General features: G+C 38.7%; 1 protein-coding gene across 1 annotated transcript in view; it reads right to left on the bottom strand.

Moving 5' to 3' along the window:
- NBEAL1 (neurobeachin like 1) overlaps positions 1–22,615 on the bottom strand; it is a 149,422-nt gene that overhangs the window by 114,687 nt on the left and 12,120 nt on the right. Inside the window, exons 3-5 of the mRNA XM_065413192.1 lie at positions 8,833–8,924; positions 2,291–2,452; positions 636–717 (exon numbers count right to left, since the gene is read on the bottom strand). Of these exons, the coding sequence (XP_065269264.1) occupies positions 636–717; positions 2,291–2,452; positions 8,833–8,924 (336 nt within the window). The remainder of the gene's footprint in view (positions 1–635; positions 718–2,290; positions 2,453–8,832; positions 8,925–22,615) is intronic.

Raw genomic sequence — 22,615 nt, 5'->3', positions numbered from 1 at the left:
CCTCCTAACTAAAGAAACCAATTCTTCTAAAATAATTCTTTTAACTTCAATTGCTTAGAACACATTTTAAAACTGTTCTATTGAGACTTTTCAGATGCTTGTAAATAAGCAGTAAAAAAATGCATTACTGATCAAGAACAGGGATCGCTACATATAAACATGCAATGATTGAGCCTTCTCTTCAGCCTTTCATTAAATTCTACACTCCTCCAACTTAGTATGAACTGAATACTTGGCTGTTCTAGAGTACTCTCAACTAAGGATTGTAAAGCCCTTTTATATAGTGTAGAATTTAATGAAAGGCTGAAGAGAAGGCTCAATCATTGCATGTTTATATGTAACGATCCCTGTTCTTGATCAGTAATGCATTTTTTAATATATATATATATATATATATATATATATATATATATATATATATATAAAAGAAGCCTCAAATTATTGCAGTAACATGGGTAGGTATTGTTGTTCTGATTTAAAGATAGAAAACTTTGTGTGACCTGCCTAAAATCACACAAGAAGTTTGTGGCAGAGTTAGGAAGAAAATCCAGACCCCCTAGTTCCCAATCCTGAGCCCCCAATCCTCCTTCTGTATTTCTAGCAGCAATATATACGAGAGTTGTAATACCACGTACCTGCTGAATGTAGAGTGTAGTCATGGTGATGATATGATTAATATAGGAGCAAGTCCCAATTTCTTCCACATTAGCCAGATTTCTGTAGGAGCAACATGAGCTACAGTTGTTTGTATATTGTAATATTATTTGAACAGGCCTCTGAAGCTTTTTTTTAGCATTCAGTATAAAATAATACACAAGTGTCAATATTTTAAAAATATCCACAAAAATAATATACTGTAATGTTTATGCCTCTCACATTAAGATACTATACATATACATATGTGTCTTTCAGCTAGAAGAAAATTAGAGTACAGTCAGAGCTCCAGTCATGTCTGTTTTATCTGGAATCTCAGATTTCAGAAGTTAAATTGATTCACAGAGCATTCTAAATAAACAAAACTCAGAAATGGAGTCTGATACCAAAGACAACAATTATTCCTCTGACCTCACTAAGAAAATTGGTGGCTTAGCCACAAATGGTTTCTAAAACTCCGAGTGAGTTTTCCACAGGCCTATTATCAGTTTTTATTTAATTAAAAAAAAAAAAAAAAAAAAAGGGATAGGCATCTCAGTGTATATTTTTAGAACACTAAACAAATCATAAAAGGCAAAAGAAAACCACTCCTGCTTGCATACTGTAGGTGTTACAAATACACTTCTCAACCCTTGAGGCATGTAAACTAAAATAAGGAGTTCAGTGACAAAAAAGGATATTTTTTCAAAGACTAACTAAAATTGACAAAGCACAGAAATCTGAAGCTACAGCTACTACTGTTTCCTAAACTTATCCTTAGAATTTTAACACAATTTGGGCACAACTGTCTCTTGCCATACAGTGCCTTTTCATTGTTCCGGCAGGGTGAAAGGACCACAAGGTTGGAAAAGGTTCCTGAGGAATACCCCCAGCAAAAGGAGATTTCTCTGGCCGGAGTAGAGCTGGGTCCTTTCTAGGCCACCTCACGGGGACATATTGGAGGTGAGGAGTGGACATGGCCAGTGAGAGAGCTAGGCTCATTTAGTAGATATTCCTCAGGGGACAGTCGCAGAGTGTAAATAGAGCAGCTCTGTCTCAATAGACATTGTTAGAGATAAAACTGTTGTATTCTAAATTGTGTTAAGGAACAATTTAAAATTTGGGAGGAATGGACATTTTTAGACCTCTACTTATATGGTTGCTTGGTATATGGTTAAGCAATATCACAAAAAATAAGATAAAAGTTTCAGAAGATGCCAGTAATATAAAATAAAATATTTTCCTAAACTATTTAAGGGGCATGTAAATCTGTTAAGAATGTGAATCAACTTTCCCTTGGAAGTTATTTCATGGCCAAAAACATATTAGCAATCTGTTTAAAAAAAAAATCTTGTTTCCGTTATGTAACATAGATTTGAACTTTCATATACACAGTTTAAATACAAATAATATGCTGTCATTTTCTCCACTCAGTCCCTTTCTCATCATGGCCTTCTTTATCCATATTACTGTTTTTTTTCTCTTTCATTATACCATGTGTTTTTACTGCAATATGGAGAGTCTCTGTCTCTACTGGGCAATGTTTTGTCACACTGTATGTGTATTAAGAATCTCGATCTATATCATTGTAAGTAAATCAAGATTTCCCAGACAAAACAATACACTGGTGAAAGAAGCAGCCAGACCGAATAAATACCTGCAAAGGATGATAAAGAATTTGACAAGTAAAAGTGACAGGGCTTGTTGCTCCTCCTCTAGTCCATCTGACATTTTTTGGACACATTGTAGCAGCTGAAGCCTCAGGACCTGCAGAATATTGTCAGGAAGCAGTGATATTCCAGGAGGTACATCATCCACCCTTTAAAAAAAATACACAAAATAATTAATGTATGTAAATAAATTTTTTTTATTTGTACATCTTGTGTATCTGTGTGCACTGTTTCAAGCCACTATAATACACATGTTCCTAAATTGGGGCTATTGGTGGTTCATAAACACTTGCTGGTGATCCACAAAAAACTGCCTGGTCACATCGTGCCGGCTCTTCCTCCTTGTTCTCGGATGTTAAATTGTATTGAAAGGCAGCTAAAAATACATTACATGGTTTTCTTAACATTACTTTTCCGTGTAAGTAACTGCTCTAGTTGCCACAGGAAAAACTAGGGGAACTGGTCCGTGCAATCCCAAATCAAGGAGAAGGTGATACAAAATATATTTTCTATATTAAGGTATGGGACACCCTATTAAAAATTTTTACAATCACTGGTACTGATCAAAAGTAACCAAATAAATACAATATTAACTACAAAGTAGTCACTGAAGCCCAATTACTAAATATCCACAGTGAAATTTTTCAGTATCCTAAATATACAAGACACACAACTAAGAAATTTAATGGGAATATTACATGTGAGAAAACTGGAAAATAAGGGATCTGGCAGACAGAAATCCTCAGCAATCCATCTGATTCCTGGCACTTGGCTGGTGCATTAATAATTGCTGCCCCATCATTACTAGTTTCTGGAGATCAAACCAGGAAATAGATTTGTTCCTCTACTTATTTTTAAAAAGCAAAGAAACAGAAAGCACAATACTGTTATGTTGGCACAATCAATGTATCAGAGTCCTGCCATGCCCAGACTTTACCCTAGGGAACCATTATGCATTCTCACCAGTTGATCTTCCTATGTTCAAAAGATTTGTGTAAAATATCAGAGAGGCTCAGAAGAAGAAAATTACAGACAAAAACAGCAGCAAGGCCAGAACACACAAGACTGCTATATAGATTATTCTGGTTCAATAACATCCTGGAAATGCTCAGATGCGCTGGAGCAGCAATGTTTACTATAGACTCCTTCTGTCATTATCTCACTTGCAGGGAGTGCAGTTTTCAGTCCAAGAGCTATTCATTCATTCTTTCAGCTGATGAAGAGATGCTCTGTCATGTCAGCTGTCTGACCTAGGCGGGATACTTCAGGGAAACATATGGTAAATGGTTATGGGAAAATGAAGAGCTGGGCAACAACTGGAGGACCCAGCCTGCAACAGCCTTTAGTTAGAACCAGATATGGTAAGCGAGAGAAATCAACCTCTAAAATCAGGTCCAACTCCAAAAGTGGAACTTTATGGACTGGGGGGGAACAACTATTCAGATGGTACCTACCAATATTTAAAAGGAAAATATAGCACTATTTGGGGCCAAAATAATTTGTATCTGTTAACACTGGAGAAGAAATCTCTGCAGAGGAAAAGAGGGGAAATTGATATAGTTTGCTAAGCCAACCAGAGAGACTCTCTCCCCTAAGTAGAACCCACTGGTATATATGTAAACCTTGTATATTTCTAGAATATTAGTACCATCTAGCTGAACTCAAAGTACTCATATACAGTACAGCTGTGCACACTCTCCTGATCCTTTAGAATGCTATACAAGTGCTGTCTGAAGTAGACATACAGAGACAGAGCAACTACTACCTTCCACACAACTTCCAAAAAAGAAATGCATCTTTCTGTGAAGGCAGCCTCCTCTTTCTAGATACCAGTGTATATGTCCACATTTTGCATAAGCCAATGTACACAGAATCCTTTACAGGCCACAAATTTCTCCATTGATAATTTAAATTAAGCTGGACAAGTAGCTTTCCAAAAAGGCCAACTGTAGTTTCTCAGCAAGTTTAAATGCTGCACAGTAAAGTAAGCAGCAACTCCCTCATGCTACACCCCCCCGAAGATAGGGTGACCAGATAGCAAGTGTGAAAAATCGGGACGGAGGCGGGCAGTAATAGAAGCCCAAATAAAAAAAAAAAAGCCCCAAATATCGGGACTGTCCCTATAAAATCGGGACATCTGGTCATCCTACCCGAAGACAGGCTGACTGATGAGACAGAGGGGAAAAAAGCCTCAGGGAGCAAGACTGGAAGTTATTACCAATTCCACATTTTCTGTGCTACTGCACAAGCCACTGGGGAAAAAATTATAACAAGAGATTGTGTGCAGAGTAAAAAATGCCCGTTTTGGTAGAGCTGCTCTGACTGAAAATATAATACAGGTTTATTTGAAACAAGCAAGATTTCTTATCCCTCATGGAGCAAGATTTTAGCATATCACCACAGCAAATCAGTCAGATTTGTGAAGGGTACATAAAGCACAGTATCAGCTTTTCCTAGTATAGCTAGCTGTGTAAACAAGACTATTTCAAAGGGGAATTGGAAAATCTTTTGAAAATCTGGTATTAACCGAAGTTTGTTTTTTGTATGTATTTTTTCTTTTAAAGACATGGGTCAGAAGTTCATCCACAAGCCAAGATAAAATTCTAACATGTGTACTGATTCACTAGCCATCTCACTTCCTTCTCCAGAAATGCAGATCTGAGCCTAAGACAGACTTGTTGAGGAAATCATAGTTAATACCAACGGACTGCAACACAGGGCCAGGCCTGAGAGTAGGAGTATGCTCTACACTGCAGACTAAGCCTGGGCTCTGACTCGCGTTTGAGCCCAAGCACCCCTTCTGTCCACACAAATCTCTCTGACTCAGGTCAACAAGCACTCGGGACCCGGTTCTAGGACCCTGCTAGGAGTGTTGGTCAGAAGCTGACTTCCTTTGTAACTCAGGTCCAAGCCCTGTCATTTTGCAATATGGACACAGCTCAAACTACAGATCTGAATCAGAAGATCCGCATAGCACAGTATGATGTGTGAGCATGGCTGTCAGACTTGGGTCCAGCCACTGTAAACCCAGGTTTACAATGCTGTGTGGACACTCAAGCGCTGGCTTGGAAACACTGAGTCCAGAAGCCTGGATCCCAGACATGGGTTTACAATGCGGTGCAGATCTACAATAGGAGAATGTGATAGCAGAGACATGAAGGGGGCTACACTAGAAGAGATTAGGAGGGGTCAGAGATGCAATTCATTGGTAACTGTGAACCGCTGTCTTTAATGTCAGACTATCAGCAAATCATCAAAACCTGGAAGTGAAAGAAATCTGATGCATCCGTGGACCTAATATAATTCTCTCATTAATTATTTTCTCAATCTTTGCATTAACATGGGTGATCATGTTAATCCACCACACTAATTGTGTGAATGGAGTCAAACTGGTCTCCAACTGTTGTTCATCCTGCTGCAGTTTAACCACAGATTAGCATTTTTACAAAAGGAAGCACACACTTAAAAATATAAAAACTGCAGAAAATCAGACTTCACTTTTTAGCCATAAACTCCTGATAAATGAGCTATTTATGTGACTTTCATGTGTCCTAAATCATTTTTATGTGGGTTTGAACTCATACCATAAAGTATGTAAAAATATGTTTGATTTGTTTTTCAACAACTTCCTTTAAGCTTCTTTGTTGTAAATTTAACAGCATGTAAGCCAAAAACAAAAGGAAAACTGATAACATACTCTAACAACCTTTGCAGTTATTACAGTTATTAAACAGAGTGAAAAATTTCTTCCCCATTCAGCAATGAAAATAACCTCTAACCAGCTGGTAAGACTTTACCCTTTCAATTGTAAATATAGTAAGATGCAATAGATGCTTTGAAAAATGCAAAATAGTAGAGCGACAATCTCTCATGTTCAACGTACACAGATGTCAACAGATCTATTATACTGATGAGTACTCACCTTCCCAATAGAAGTGGTATAAACCCCACTGCTTGAAACACTTAAATCTAAACTAGATAAAACACTATAAAAAACTATAGGTAGCAATCATGCTGAGGCATGGGGTTGCAAAAGAAGACCAACTCTACAACCAATAGTTCTTTCTCTGGCCTATAATACCTTACCATATATGTTTTATCCACACTTCCAGAACAAACAAATTAATTTGAGTTTTTTGAGATCTGTATTACACAAAATGTGATTTTTTCAGGTTCCCAAACTTGGCATACAAGATTTAAAAGGAAATATATTTTTATGTGCAGAAAAGGATGTTCTTATAATCAGACCCACTTGGGGTATTACCCATTTAGATTCAAATCTCAGTAGTGCCAACTCACTCCTTCATGCCTCAGAGACAAGTAAATTAGAGTTCCATGAAGTCAGCTGTGTTTTGGTCTTTTGGCTGATAAAACTGAAGTCCCATATTCTCTTCCTGGACATAAATCCCATGGCATTTTTCATTAAAGTAGGGTGCCTTCGTTTGTTCAAAATTTCCTCTCCCTGCCCTGTTTTGCAACACTCATTCTTAGCTGCCTTTCACTCAGAAATGTCTATCAAGTGCTGCATGCATATGCTGTAGCTGTAAAGCATTTTGAGATCCTATCAAATGAAAGTACACATAGCATCTTTCTCTCCCCTCAACAATTCCTCATTTCAGCTTGCAGAACACAACCACTTCCAGAATCGAAGGGAAAATTAGCTTTTGATTAAAATGTATAAAGGGGAAGCAACTCTGGGACACAAATTAGAGATTAGTTTTGATACAGGTGAATGTCATGGTGTAATGTGCAGATTATAAAGTGATCATTCAAAATAAATATGGAGATATTTGTTTCTGATTCTTTCGTATTTCTTCTCTTTGAAATACTGCACCAAGTTACAACATTTTATAATGTATGACAAAATAAATCCAGAAGGATGTCACCAAGTGTGATTATATCTAAGCGCAATCAGGGACAGAAACATCGATTTATTGTTAAAATGAACATAAACTGTCTCATAGTAGGATATTTATTTCTGGCCATCAAAACACAATAGTCACCTGCCCTCGCCCTTATTTTGCCTAGACATTTTCTCTCTACATCTGTTACAAAATGAGTCCAATCCTATACAGTCCTACTCTTTTAGGTCACAACACTAATCCTGTCATTAATCTCAGCAAAATACCAGATTTTATATCGAGCTCTTGAAACTATCACTCTGCACAATGAAGACACTGTCATTGTTTTTGCACAGTTTATCTTTGTTTATGTTTTTTCCTTTTAATCTTCTGCCATGTTGCTATTGAAAAACAATTCTGTAGTTGATAAACACTTCTGAACACTTCTAATTTAGTCCAGTTATTTCACTGTTAACATTTCTCATACTAAACCATGTTATAGAATGACAATTTAGAAGTTATGCACTTTCTAGGCAAAAAATACAACCCTATGAGGACACATTTTTGCCTCACCAAAGCAAAACTGACAGACTACACAATACAAAACAGAACATTTTTAGTTTTTTAGTTTTTGTTATAAATTGGATATAATCAATTCTATATATTATATATTATATTAACTGAGAAAAGTATTATTACACATAGCTAAGAAAAAGTACACTTTTAAGCTGCTAGGACCCAATTTCAGGGTTCAGTGTTTCCTTGCAACAATTGTGGATACTGCTAATACCTAAATAAAACCTGATCCAACATTGATTGTAATGGATTTAGGACCAGAACCACAGTACAGGGAGCCTCATTCTCTGCATTCATCACTATCACTTAAGACAGTGTAATATTGGTTATAGTACTATGGCCAACTCTCACGATTTTTTCCCTGAGTCTCACAGTATTTGGTTTTTCTTAAAAGCCCTAGTTCCTAAAGCCATGCTTTCATTAAAAAAAAAAAAAAATTCTAGCCCTCATGGCTGTGAAGAAAAGCTTGAGAACATGAACCCTGAAGGCTCAAAAACTAGAAGGCATAAAAGAACCAAACATTTGTTATATTTTAAAATCTCATGCTTCAAATCAATCTCCTGATTTTTCAATGCTTGGGGCTGGTAACACTGCTGTTGCAGGACAATATACAAAAGCCTGTACTAAGGTCTAAGCAGACAAGTAAAGAAGCAGCTTATTTTCACATTTTTTCAACGATGTTAGTCAAATTTAGAATTTTATCTCATCCTTAATATTAAAATAATCCCAGAGATTAAATTGCAAAACTATATCTACTATCCAGATCTTTCCCTTATATATTCTTTTAAATCACCAAAATATTATTTCACGCACCAGGCTTACTGCAGAATACTTATTTCAGCAACGTACAAAGAGCTGTAATAAGTAAATTTCTGCTAACAAAAACAAATTTATGTTGACGCCATTTCCTGGTTTGATGCAAATACCACTGTTTACCTAGTTTCATCATTAGCAACCCAAATTTGACCTTTAAAGAATGGGACTGGGAGTGCCAGTCAAGAAATACTGGCGTGGAACAAACCATTTTATAATATATATTTTAAACAGGATTTGGAGCCCAGAACACAGCCAGGTATCAAACACAAGATGAGCAGATCTGAATTTCTACATACCTCGTGGGAAGCTTCTCAAAGTCCACATCCAGAAATTGTTCATAGCTAGAAACAAAACTGTCCAGCCAAAGCTGCAAATAATCTGGGTCTTTCTGTAAAGTGAAAGGAACACATTAAGAAAAATTGTTATGTTTACTGATGATCTACAGAATTGTATGAGAAATGGTATTGTCTACAAGAAAGAAAACATTTACAAATATTACTTAAAAAAAGCTTTGATGGGGAAAATTAAATTTTAGTCCCAAACCAAAAGATTTTCATCCGAAATTCTCAACTAAATTGAGCTCTTTCCAATTGGTTACACATCCATTTTAGTACTTCTCTGCTTCCTGGTATCAATTTCAAACAAAATATTTTAGACATTCTATAACAAGCCTCAAATACTCTCCAGTGGTTGTCAGCTTCCTAAAAGATGCTAACTTTTTCTTAAAATCAACATATACTTACTAAAGAGATTTAAATAAAATGCTCTGTATTTTGCACTAGAATTAATTAGGATGACATTAGACCAGGAGTTCTCAAACTGGGGGTCGGGACCCCTCAGGGGGTCACAAGTTTATTATGTCAGCCTCCACCCCAAACCCCACTTTGCCTCCAGCATTTATAATGGTATTAAATATATTTAAAAGTGTTTTTAATGTATAAGGGGGGTTGCACTCAGAGGCTTGCTATGTGAAAGGGATCACCAGTACAAAACTTTGAGAACCCCTGCACTAGACTCTTGTTTTAAGGAATGTAACTTTTTTTCTTTTTGCCCCATATCCCACTTTCTGTATCAACTCAATATAGGACTCAATTTGTCCTGTATTCCAGCAATAACCATGCAAAGGATCATATATGGAATAAAAAATGTATAACATGTGCACTGTATATAACTTCATACCATGAACACCAAACTGGGGAGTGATCTCTATTAAAAATACACTTTTCCATATTTTTCATTGTTGTACTTCATCTCCTGGTAATAAGGGGGTCAGCCTGAACATGAATTATTTTTTGTTCTTTATGATAGCACCCAAAAGACTACTATCAGGATTGTGCTGGGTGCTGTACAAATACTAAAACCGTCCCTGCTACAAAGACCTTATAATCTAAATAGACAAGACAAAGGGTGAGTGGAAAGACCAAGTGATCAAAGGAACGACTGGTTGACATCATGTTAGTAAATTAGAACTAACATGACATCAGCCAGCCATCGCCTGTATCACAGATAGATGTCCGGGGTTCTGAAGATACCTCTCTCTCAAGCCCAGCTCCTGCTGACACTGCTCCCCTAGTTACCACCTCAGAACGAGTCTTTGTGCACTGGGCAAGGACTGGCCTCCAAGGAGGCTGCTATTTCTCTCCCATCCCACGTGGTTTAAGGATATGCACACTAGGGGCCCAGTGTGGGCTTGGAAAGGCATCCTTCTGGATGGTAAAAACAACAAAGAGTCCGCTGGCACCTTAAAGACTAACAGATTTATTTGGGCATAAGCTTTCGTGGGCAAAAAACCTCACTTCAGAGATTTTTTACCCACGAAAGCTTATGCTCAAATAAATCTGTTAGTCTTTAAGGTGCCACCGGACTCCTTGTTGTTTTTGTGGATAAAGACTAACACGGCTACCCCCTAATACTAGATGGTGAATCACTCCCAGAAAAACAGGAGCCTTTGGCTTGTTTGTTTCTCTTTTTAAAAGATCCATTCACATGCAATTTACAAATTAGTCACTACCTGCACAACAGCATGGAAAGAAGTAGACCTGGGACTAGCAGAGAAACAAAAACTTGTTTATCTCGTTAGAGCATATTAGTGACATTCACAATCTTTTGACTAGAGGCCAAATTCCATTCTCAGGGCACCACTAAGGGCTGTATTGATGGTTGCTGGCATTTCAGTGGGCGATGTCACTAAAGCTCCCCCCTCCCATACATTCCTATCTCCCTCTACATTCCTTCCTTACACTGCAGGGTTCAAAGTGAGTAGTTTGCAGAGGGAAAGAGGAAGGTAACCTTCACAGAAATGTTGGAAGTAGTGTCCCCTGGGAAAGCTTGTCAGAATATCTGTCATTTGGTGTACACTCATTTCAAAAGGCAAAAAAATTGATTTTTCAGAAATAAACTGATGAACCAGAGATAAGCCTTCCCTGGCAGAGATGCTTTGGCAATATCTAGACATACACAAAGTGTAAATTCAAACATTCACATATTATTTATCATAAAATTTTGGCATTCAACTTATTTTTGTTCTGCCTTCTTTTTCGCTTTTCCCATACTCTATTCCATTTTTGCAACAGCTGCACTTCTCTGACAACACAGATCAAAAAGCTCAGGGCGAAGCATGTATAGTGGGAGACAAAACATTCTGAGTCAATGGGATACAGCTATGGAATAATCTTCCAGAGGCGATCGGGCAAATCCAGTCTGACCATCTGTAGGAAATGCTGCAAAGCCTTCCTCATTGAGAAAGCCTTTCTCCATAAGTAACACTTGCAGTATGGACATCTCTTTCTAATCCCAAACCCCTAACAGATGGGTGACACCTCCTAAAACAGGCAGGCACATAAGCTGTTAATCATTTTCAAGATACTTTGTTTTATAGAGAAAATGTATTTATTCAGAACAAAAGCATTATGAAGGCTGGCTGGTCACTGGTTAGCCCTGTCATTGGGAGAGAATAGGATGGAAGGTCCTGAACTAAACTCAGACTTGCTAAAATGACCACAGTGAATTGCAGAAGGAATTGCAGCCTAAATCCCCAGGTCTGGAGAGCGAGGAACACAGGTTCCCACTCTGAATCAGGTGATGGCTAAGGGGCCTGAGACCTGAGTGGGGTGCCCTGAAGGAGGCCACAATATGATTTAAAGTGCAGTGCTGTGATATATAGACAGGCCTTTTCCTTCCTCTCCCCCTCCCCCAACCTCCAATGTCTGTTCTTCCATCTTTCCTTCCCTCTCCTTCTGCTTTCTCCTTGCATTACATTTTGTTCTTCCTTCCCATCTCTTTGGCTCTTCTTATCCCCTTCTCCCTCCCTTCCTCCCAATCTCACTTTCTCTTTTTTAGCTGATCACTCTCAGGCTCTCCCTTTTTCACTCAACCCTCTCAGTTCCTTTCCACTATCTCCCCACTCCTACTCCCATCTGAAAAATACTCACTTTTCCCTTTCCAATGCTCCTCCTCAGGCTCTCTCTAAAGTACAATTTAGAGGTGTTTTAGAAGTATTCATTATATTCTAATAGCCTAGTGTAGACAAAGCTATGTATATTCTAATATGTTCTAAGCTGGTCAAGCTATCATGATATACTGAAATCTATTTCCATCACTTTAGACAAATTACAAAAAGATAGCTGCTCTATTACAATGCTATTGAAATTTGGAAAAAGATTTCAAGAAACAGTAGAAAGAAATACCCAACAATAAAGTTAAATTGCAGGCAATGGAGAAGTAGATTCACTTACGCCACCTCATTTTCTTGCCAATATTCTCAATACAAAGTACTCGGGTAGATGCTGCTATGACATCGGTATCTAACAATCAGTCGTGTCAAACACAATAAGTCAGGGCTGGAGATCAACCATTCAATTAATATATGTTTGCTGCCAAAGTTTTAAAGAAAGTCAAACCACTGAAATGTTGGAAGTCATTGGCTAAGCACCTGAACCCAGAGTTTGTTGAAGTGATAAACCAGTTTTTGATGGCAGTAGCCTTTTTTGCAGATACAGAAAGAATTTTTTTTCCGTTTGAACTAGTTCATTCGAAGTTGAGAAACTGACTCAGAGTTAAAAAAAAAAAAAGAAGCTTACTTTCTGTTTCCAATATATGGGTGGAAAAGAATGAGATCTACTGGTTCTAAAAACTTGAAGGATGTGGAAACCAGACACATAATTAGCTCAATTTACCAGCATTAGTAATTCCTTCATTTAATAAATAAGTTAGTTTTAAATGCAAAGCATGTTTTGATAAACATTTTCCCTTATGTATCCATCACATTTAAGGTAATTTCATTTATCTAAAAAAAAAAAAAACCATTTAAATGCTGTTTTTATGTATTTTTAATTGAATTTCAATTTCCATCTAAAGGCAGCTTGACACAAATGAGTAAAAAAAAAAAAATTAAATAAGAAACACCTCTGACCATTTTCTAACATAAGAGTAAAAATTAAGACTCTGAATAAATGTATATTAAGCTATATAATTGCTTGGATACATGTATATAAATACTGCATAGTGTGTAGGGTTGCCATATTTAAACAGTGAAAAAAGAGGACACTCCACGGGGGCCCCGGCCCCGCCCCAACTCCGCCCCCATTCCAACCCCTTCCCCAAAGTCCCCGCCCCAACTCCACCCCCTCCCCTGAGCACCCCGCATTCCCCCTCCTCCCTCCCACCCCCCGGGCTCCGGCTGCTGCTGCGCTGGGGAAGTTGCTTCGGCCCCCGCCGCGGTGGAGAGTGGCAGGAGCCGGGAAAGTTGGAGCCCAGGGAGGAGGCGGCTGCGCGCTCAGATGCCGCCGCCGCCTCCGTGCCCCGGCAGATCGGGGGAGTTGTTAGTTTTGGCTTTGCTGCAGCCACTCTCACTCGGGGTCCCCTTACCATGCCTCCCTATTTTCCCGGACATGTTCGGCTTTTTGGAAATTCCTCACGGACGGAGATTTGAGGACCAAAAAGCCGGACATGTCCGGGAAAATCCGGACGTATGGTAACCCTAATAGTGTATCTTCCTGATTAGCAAAAACTACCAACGAACAGTGTAAATCCATATTTCTTTGCAAATCTACATGTTTTAAATGGATATACCAACCAATGAGAATGAACCTCTCTTTAGAAAAATAACTAAAAAGTACAAATGCATAACAAAATTAAAATCAATTATTTAAATCAAGGTTTCAATCCTGCTTTTTGATTAAAATTATGATTAAGATTGATGATTTAAATCAATCCACCGTGGTATCCATCTCTCCTAGATGGGGCCAGGGCAGCCAACTGTGGACTTGAGAAGCTGAATATACAGACAACCAAAAGTAAATGATAGACAGGAATTCAGACATACCAACATCCAAAAAAGAATTGTCTAAAAATAGCATAAAATGTTTTTAAAATGTTGCTGGCTTCAGATTAAACTATTATTGAAATATCAGATTTACTTTTCTTGATATGGTTTCAAAATTTTCAAATGTAGAAGCTGTAGTCATTTATTTTCTAATAACCCTACAGCAAATTATTTTCAGCAAACATATGGATTGACAGTCACAGGCATGTAAAGACTTCAACAAACAGAAAAGAGGGAGAAAGGGAGCCATTATTTCAGTAATTACTAGAGTATCTTCTTGGTTAGGAGGGACAGAGTGATACTTTACAAATGGAAATCTATATGTTTATAGCTATGAATGTGTTCTTTAATTTGCTTAGCCTACAACTAAAATAATGCTCACTGCTAGCACAGAAACTGAATCGATTTACTTTCCTACTGGCGGAACTGATGTTTTCCTTGGAATGAATAAGCTCTTTTTGAAATGTAAAGTCGAATTACCAAAGTGATATTATTCTCAAATAAATTTATTTGTTGACACAGCTGAGCTCCATCTTTAGTTGACAGTACACTTCTGTGACAGTGTTGGCAAGTAATGCAACCAACTCCAATATCAGACTCCATATTTGGTTTATCAAAAGATAGTGGGGGAAGGAAGTCTGAAAAAAAATAGGTTAAATGCCTGTTTTGTTCCCTTTTTAATGGATATTGTTTTATTCTCAATCTACTTCAATCTTAAAAATCAAGTAAAGCTCCTTATCCTTAACTTGTAATGCCTTTATAAGACTAACAGTGCAGACGAGCAGTAAAAGAGAACGTTACCAGACATGAAATACCGGTATGTAAGAAATAAATGATTATGTATGCCACAAAAGAAAAAAAGCTAAAGATGTTAAACAGGGCCACAGATTTAAATATTCTAATACTTGTAATGCACAGAATTAAATTCATCTTTGCGAGTGAAATGCCTGTAATGGGGGTACAATTAACACAGCAGTGGGCACTTATTTCCTAAACATACATATTATATATCTAATATATTTTTGGTAAAACTAAGATCTACAATATTATCTGGCTACTACATGTAGCTTACTTTTTTTAATTCAACCATCTCCCTCCTCGCCCTCCAAGCCAAATTATTATTCTCAGTCATTAGAATTATGAGCTTGTATGTCACAACACTGGTGTAAAGAAATCTTCCTTGGTACATAAGTGTTGATACATTCATTGAGCCAAGATAACTATAGGTTTTCATCCAAGTGACAGCACAAAACAACTTAAATCAAGGCAAGAGGAAGGATAAAGTGTAGGCAAATAAACTATCTAGTCAAGCTTCTTCCTTTTTCACACTTGTAGCTAAACCAAGATCAGCCCAGCTTCAGCAATATCCATCACGGACACTCGTTGTGAGCAGCCAGTCATACAAATTTTAATTATGAGCAGTCCTAAGAGATTGAACTCACACTGGGGAGTGTGGATAGTGGTCAAGCAGTCACAAAACCTATGAGCTCCTGGAGATGGGGGCTGAATACTCACCTTCAAAGGTATACTTGGCCCTACCTCTACATAGGGGGAGATGGACTAGATGACCTCTTGAAGTCCCTTCCAAACCTACATTTCCATGATTCTATGATTCTTGAGGGCCATCCAATTTGTTTAGAAGACATCCCTTGGTTTGCAAAGTTGGAGTTTGGTGTTTTTAAAATACCCGTGTCTTCGTTTTCCTTTGATATTATATTTCCATAATATAAACAGATACTTTATTAATGGATATCAACTCCTTTCTGTGCTTTTGGTGTACATCCACTGCATATCAGTAGTTTCTTTTTGCACAGAAAGACATTTTACGGTAAATTTTGACCCCCAATTTAAAATTTAATAAAAGTGGTTTTAGAATATTTTCCTGTCTGATTCCTCCTTCATTCATTTTCTTCTCCTCTCCTCCTCCTCACAAGGGTTTTGGGTTTTGAGGGGGGAAGAAGGGGTAATTTTATTTTTCCACCACTTACTCTCTTTCCATGATGTAATTTGTAACCCAAACAGCAGCAGAACAGTGGGCAGGAGTTCATGTGCCAGAATCTTGGCAAGTGCATTTGAGTACTAAACACGGTTACATATTGGCATACAGGTAATAGCATTCATCTAGTGTGCGAATAGAGAAGCAGTTATAAGTTCTAAGGAACAACAGAAAACAAGAAAGTTTGTTCCTTCCCAGCACTAAGAAATTGACATGAGAGGGTCCCCCTGTGGTGACACTCCTCACTACTCTGTCCCACCCCTACAAAGGGGTTGAGCCAAGGTTCCTTAGGATGTGTCTTCACTTGGAAAAAAGGAATGTTTTATCTTGTGTTAACTAACACATGGTAACCAACACGAGGTAAAATCCCAGTGAAGACAGGGCAGTTTGTAGTTTTCACATATTACCAGGTTGTGGTAAAGACTGTGGGGAGCTGAGGGTTGGGACACCTCAGGTTCAATATGAAATGGACAATGGCTTGCACCCTGGGGTTTTTTATTAGGGTTGACTGTACCAAATGCTTGAGCCACTTGGGACAAGATCTTTGGCTCAAGTCCAATTAATTCAATACAGTCATATGGATCCCCCTTCCGCTACAGACAAGAAAACAAGTATTACACTGCACTAGTTCAGCCCTCCCACAATATAGTGTCTCACATCTGAAAGTTACCCAAAGGCTCTGCTAATAGCAACAGTGGTAGAAGCCACGGAATAAGACTTATCTTTCATTCCATAATTAAACTTTGCTGACATCTTGCAAGCAGAAATCTGGAGTTGGCCTACATCTGTAATTCAGGCAACCATTATAAATTAATTTAATGCTGCTATGTGGAGATGCACCACACTCTCCTGACAAAAACTATACGGTAGTATACTATAGCATCACAAAGAGAAACAATACAAACCACTGTGTATAAACCAATGTCCTTGTACTAGTTTTCTCACCAAATGTAGACACACTTTAACTCTTAACCGAAATAGGAAGAAGGGAATTTGATTTGCACTGTGGAGGTGGGGGAATGGAGAAGCTGTAACTTGGTCAGACTTCATTATTTTATTTTTTATTACTATTCTTACTACTGTTCAATTGATGAGAACACAAATTAGGTCAACCTTCTACAAAAATAAGAGATTTAGCTAAGTTTTCTGTGATTAATATTTTATTTATTTTTATAAGAAAAAAATCTCACAGCTCTTTGTATCTTTGGGATTCAAATCCACAAGTCCATGGCCTAAAACAACTGATTTACCACCAAGAAAACTACCTCACATAGTTTGCAGGATATGTTTCAAAAATTCCGCCAACAGTCATTTAATATATATCTCCATATCTGTTAGGAGTTTCAAGACATCTACAGAATTATTTTAAGGCTCAGAATTCCAAGAGGTTAAATTAGAAAGTGGAAGTTAAATAATTATCCATTTACCTAAGTTTTTAGCAAGACAATTATAAAATGTGTTTCACTTGTTGTGGAAGCAAAAGTGGGTTCAAAAATGTGCTAAGCTCTTTACATAATGATCAAGAAGCGAACCACAAATACTTAGGGCCTAATTCTAGGCTTTTGAGCTCAATGGGTTTGCATAGGGATAAAGAAGATTAGAATTTGGCCATTAGCCTTTACAGCTACTATGGCAACATTATTCAGTCATCTTGAAAAAAATGCAAGTCAACTAAAGCAAAAGATATCTCAGATCATCTGGAAATGAAAATGTTTTCCTGTTCTTTCCTTTCAAATATTTTTTACACACACTTCCCCTCCCCCATCAAAATAGCATACATTAAGCCTCCATTTTATAACAGTCTCCTAAGGGAGTAATAATATTCAAGCTAGCTATAGTTTAAAAAGAAATGTTGCCAGATCATACAGTACAGTGATTCTTACAGGTCACTTTAGAAGTCAATTGTATATTTTACCACGGCAATCATTCCATTACTTCAGAAAACAGCTTCAAAATAAAGCAGGTTAGCCAGCATGTTAGACTGCCATATAGAAAGTTACACTTTGTGAGCAAATACTTCTGTACAAATAGTAAATACATTCTGACTATTATATTCGATTTGCAGGGAAATTCTAGGTCTAGCAAGGCAGTCTTTAAACTCGGTAAGTAATGCAATGGGAAAATAAGCTTTCAATGATGAAATCTTATAAACACAAATCCAAACAAAGCACAAAGAATTATCAGGTTATGCTCTCTTGAAGGACATGGCAACTTTCAGAAGCAACAATATGAAAAACCAACTGCAATCCAGCGTTAAGCTTTGAACTAAGTTGAAGACCAACAGTAAAATGAAAATTTTGCATTAGGAATAGGCTTTTTTTTTAAATGGTGAGGAAAGTAGCATCAAGTTACTTTTGATTTTTTTTTTTTTAATTGACTAGGTGTAAAAATTTTTAAAGGACCTAAGTGACACAGAACCCTAAAAATCTCATTTTCAAGGCTCCTAAATCTCACTAAAAGTCTGTGGGGCTTGAGGGACTTAGGGTCAAGTCACCTAGTCACCTCTGAAAAATTTACCCTGGTTTCAAATTGACAGTGTCCCTTGAATACTCTTCCAGTTTTTCATTTATTCATAAATCAATTGATTTTAGGTTTAACTATACTTAGATTTCAATGATCACCTCATGAAACTTGCAAGAAAAGCAAAGAAGAGGTTTCACTGTGCTTCAATCAAACTTCAAGAAGAATTAGAAGAGCAAAGTTCGGTACAATTTTTATAGTTATATACAGGAAGTACCGGTACTGAGTGCTATAAACAAAAGTTGGATCTGCCTGCGGCTATTTTCAGTGTTACCATTCCATGCTCTAAAGGCAAAAATCCCCAGCATGCAATTCAGAATGCATGTCAGACTTGTCTGACAAGACAGTTGTTTGAAGTCATTAAATTTAGCTTGCTGTCACAAAACACTGAGCCTGGGTGAAGTTAAATAGTATGTGCATCTTTTTTCAGTCATTCAATCTTCCAAAGTTGACTTTGGTTTACTCACCCAACAAGCTCTTCACTGTATCTCATTATTGGTGCCCTTACAACAAAAGTAGAGCAGCAACTATTTTTTCCTGAGTATTATTTTTAAATTATTAAAATAATTCAGACAATACTAAGATTGAATTACACTTACAAAAATTAATAGAAATAGAGCATTAAATATGAAAATCTGCCCTTAATCCACCTCCTAAGACTAACAGCTTTCATTCTAATTGAACTTGTCTATCTAAAGCAGAATTTTATGATAGTCTTTAAAACAGTTTTGGGTATTTTCTTTTATCATGGGGTCTGTTTTGTGTGTGTGGGGAGCGGGGTTAGGAAAAAATTGTATAAAGACAAAAGAACTGTCTCACTGTAAGACCCTTGTGTGGCCTTCATTTTGACATGTGTTAGAGGGCACAAACTTATTTTAAAACCTTTTCAAAACTTTCTATTCTTCATCTTAGCTGAAGTATAAAATATTACTACGGCTCCCACACACTACAGTATTACAAGTAATATTTGTCTAAGTTTGAAATGAACAGCAGCTAAAGTTGGCTACTAATATCAGCTGAAGGAGGGGGGGAAACCCTGACAGCCTAAGCTCAGATCTTGAACTAGTTCTGTTTTGACTTACATGGTTTAATATTTATTGACTTGCGTTTTTAAAATTCATACAAGCATTTTGGTCAACTTTTAAAATTAATGTTTTTATTAACATGGAATTGCAACAAACCATAAGACAACTTACAGTCTCAATAAAGCAAGTAAAAAGAAATACCACTACAAAGCCCTGGTCTACACTACGAGTTTAGGTCAAATTAGCAGTGTTAGATCGATTTAACCCTGCACCCGTCCACACGACGAAGCCATTTTTGTCAACTTAAAGGGCTCTTAAAATCGATTTCTGTACTCCTCCCTGATGAGGGGATTAGCGCTGAAATCGACCCTGTTGGGGTAGTGTGGACGCAATTCAACAGTATTGGCCTCTGGGAGCTATCCCAGAGTGCTCCATTGTGACCGCTCTGGACAGCGCTCTCAACTCAGATGCACTGGTCAGGTAGACAGGAAAAGCCCTGTGAACTTTTGAATTTCATTTCCTGTTTGCCCAGTGTGGTGAGCTGATCAGCACAGGTGACCATGCAGAGCTCATCAGCACAAGTGACCATGGAGTCCCAGAATCGCAAAAGAGCTCCAGCATGGTCCGAACGGGAGGTACTGCATCTGATCACTGTATGGGGAGACGAATCTGTGCTATCTGAACTCAGTTCCAAAAGACAAAATGCTGGAATATTTGAAAAAAATCTCCAAGGGCATGAAGGACAGAGGTTATAACAGGGACCCGCAGCAGTGCCGCGTGAAGCCTACCAAAGAACCAGAGAGGCAAACGGCTGCTCCGGGTCAGAGCCCCAGACATGCCGCTTCTATGATGAGCTGCATGCTATTCTAGGGGGTGCCCCTACAACTACCCCGCCCCTGTGCCTCCCTCCTCCCCCACCCCTCCCGGGCTACCTTGGCAGTTATCCCCCCATTTGTGTGACGAATGAATAAAGAATGCATGAATTTGAAACAACAATGACTTTATTGCCTCTGCAAGCGGAGATCAAAGTGGGGAGGGGAGGGCGGCTGGCTTACAGGGAAGTAGAGTGAACTAAGGGGGCGGGTTTTCATCAAGGAGAAACAAACAGAACTTTCACACCGTAGCCTGGCCAGTCATGAAACTGGTTTTCAAAGCTTCTCTAATGTACGGCGCACCCTGCTGTGCGCTTCTAACTGCCCTGGTGTCTGGCTGCATGTAATCAGTGGCCAGGCAATTTGCCTCAACCTCCCACCCCGCCATAAACGTCTCCCCCTTACTCTCACAGATATTGTGGAGCACACAGCAAGCAGTAATAACGATGGGAATATTGATTTCGCTGAGGTCTAACCGAGTCAGTAAACTGCACCAGCGAGCTTTTAAACGTCCAAAGACACATTCTACCACCATTATGCACTTGCTCAGCCTATAGTTGAACTGCTCCTTACTACTGTGCAGGCTTCATGAGCCATGGGAGCAAGGGGTAGGTGCGACTGTGCGGTGCTGCCGACTGGGAGAGCAGCCTGAGGCAGAAGCCTCCAGCTGACATGATATTCCAGGCAGGACTGAATCTCCATTAGACGAAACTTAAAGAAGAGAATGACCTGCAGTCATTCCCATTTTTGTCCAGGCACCCCCAACCGACCTCACCGAGGCCAGCCAGGAGCACCTGTGTCTGCCCAGGCGCCCCCAACCAACCTAACCGAGGTCAGCCAGGAGCACCCACGGGGGGACGACAACAGCTAGCAGTCGTATTGCACTGTCTGCCGTCTGCAAGGAAAGGCAAGGGAATGCTGCTGTGTAGCATTGCAGTACCGCATCTGCCAGCAGCACCCAGGAGACATACGGTGACAGTGAGCTGAGCGGGCTCCATGCTTGCCGTGGTATGTCGTCTGCACGGGTAACCCAGGAAAAAAGGCGAGAAACTATTTTTTGCCGTTGCTTTCACGGAGGGAGGGAGGAAGGGAGGGGGCCTGATGACATGTACCCAGAACCACCCGTGACAATGTTTTTGCCCCATCAGGCATTGGGAGCTCAACCCAGAATTCCAATGGGCGGCGGAGACTGCGGGAACTGTGGGATAGCTACCACAGTGCCACGCTCCGAAAGTCGACGCTAGCCTCGGTACTGTGGACGCACACCGCCGACTTAATGCGCTTGGTGGGGACACACTCAATCGACTGTATCAAATCGATTTCTAAAAAAATCGACTTCTATTAAATCGACCTAATTTCGTAGTGTAGACATACCCAAAGAGTACCACTTAAAAATATTAGAAATGAACTCAGTATTATTTCTTCTCTTCTCCACATGCTAATCAGGAAAAATTATCTTTTAGTCTCACCTTTGACAGGCAATTGGATAATCACTAAAAAGCCGATACTCACACGCAATTACTTTTCTGATTTCTGAGGTTCCAAAGGCATGAGTGTTTAATGGAGAAGTTTGGAGAAAGTAACAGGTAGAAGTGCAGCAGTACCAAAACACTCACTCACTATCTTCTTTATCAAGCCAATCCTTACTCTAAGACCAGTTTAAAAACCAATCAGAATCTTGTTAGAGTAAAAATAAGAATTCTCCTCTTTTTAAAATCTATTTATTTATTGGTGATGAGACCCCAACTTTGCACCTTTGGAGTTGGTACCTGGCTGTGAAATCACCTAAGAGACCCAAACCAGATAATAAAAAACACAGATCTGAATAATGCCACCATAGTCACATTATGGTGGCCTAGTGGAAAGAGCAGTGGACTGGGATCCAGAAGACCTAGGTTCTATTTTCAGCTCAGCTACTTGCCTGCTGGATGACACTGGACAAGTCATTTCACCTCCCTGTACCTTAGGTTCCTCACCTGTAAAATAGGGATAATGATGCTTGCCTCCTTTGTAAAGCACTTTGAGATCCACTGATGAAAAGCACTATATAAGAGCTTGGTGGTATTATTCTTGTAAAATACCAATGATCCACATCAACTCTCTGTTCCAGCCTGCACTACCAGAGAAGTGCTCTGTTCAGCTGAGATATAACATTCTGCTTAGCCAGAGTCAACTGCTCAATAAATTATGAAACAGGAAGGGGCAAAAAATACATGATTTACAATCCAGTGATATTGAATCTAGTAATTTTCACTTAGCTGTCAATAGAACTGACCCAACAGAGCAGAACTAGTAAAAGACGAAAGATACATGTAACAATTAAGGACCAGGGAACATCCCAAG

The sequence above is a fragment of the Emys orbicularis genome, chromosome 11 (assembly GCF_028017835.1).
Source record: "Emys orbicularis isolate rEmyOrb1 chromosome 11, rEmyOrb1.hap1, whole genome shotgun sequence".
Classification (NCBI taxonomy): Eukaryota; Metazoa; Chordata; order Testudines; family Emydidae; genus Emys; species Emys orbicularis.
The sequence above is the reverse complement of the archived record's forward strand: the minus strand, read 5'-3'. Positions and strand labels throughout refer to the sequence as shown.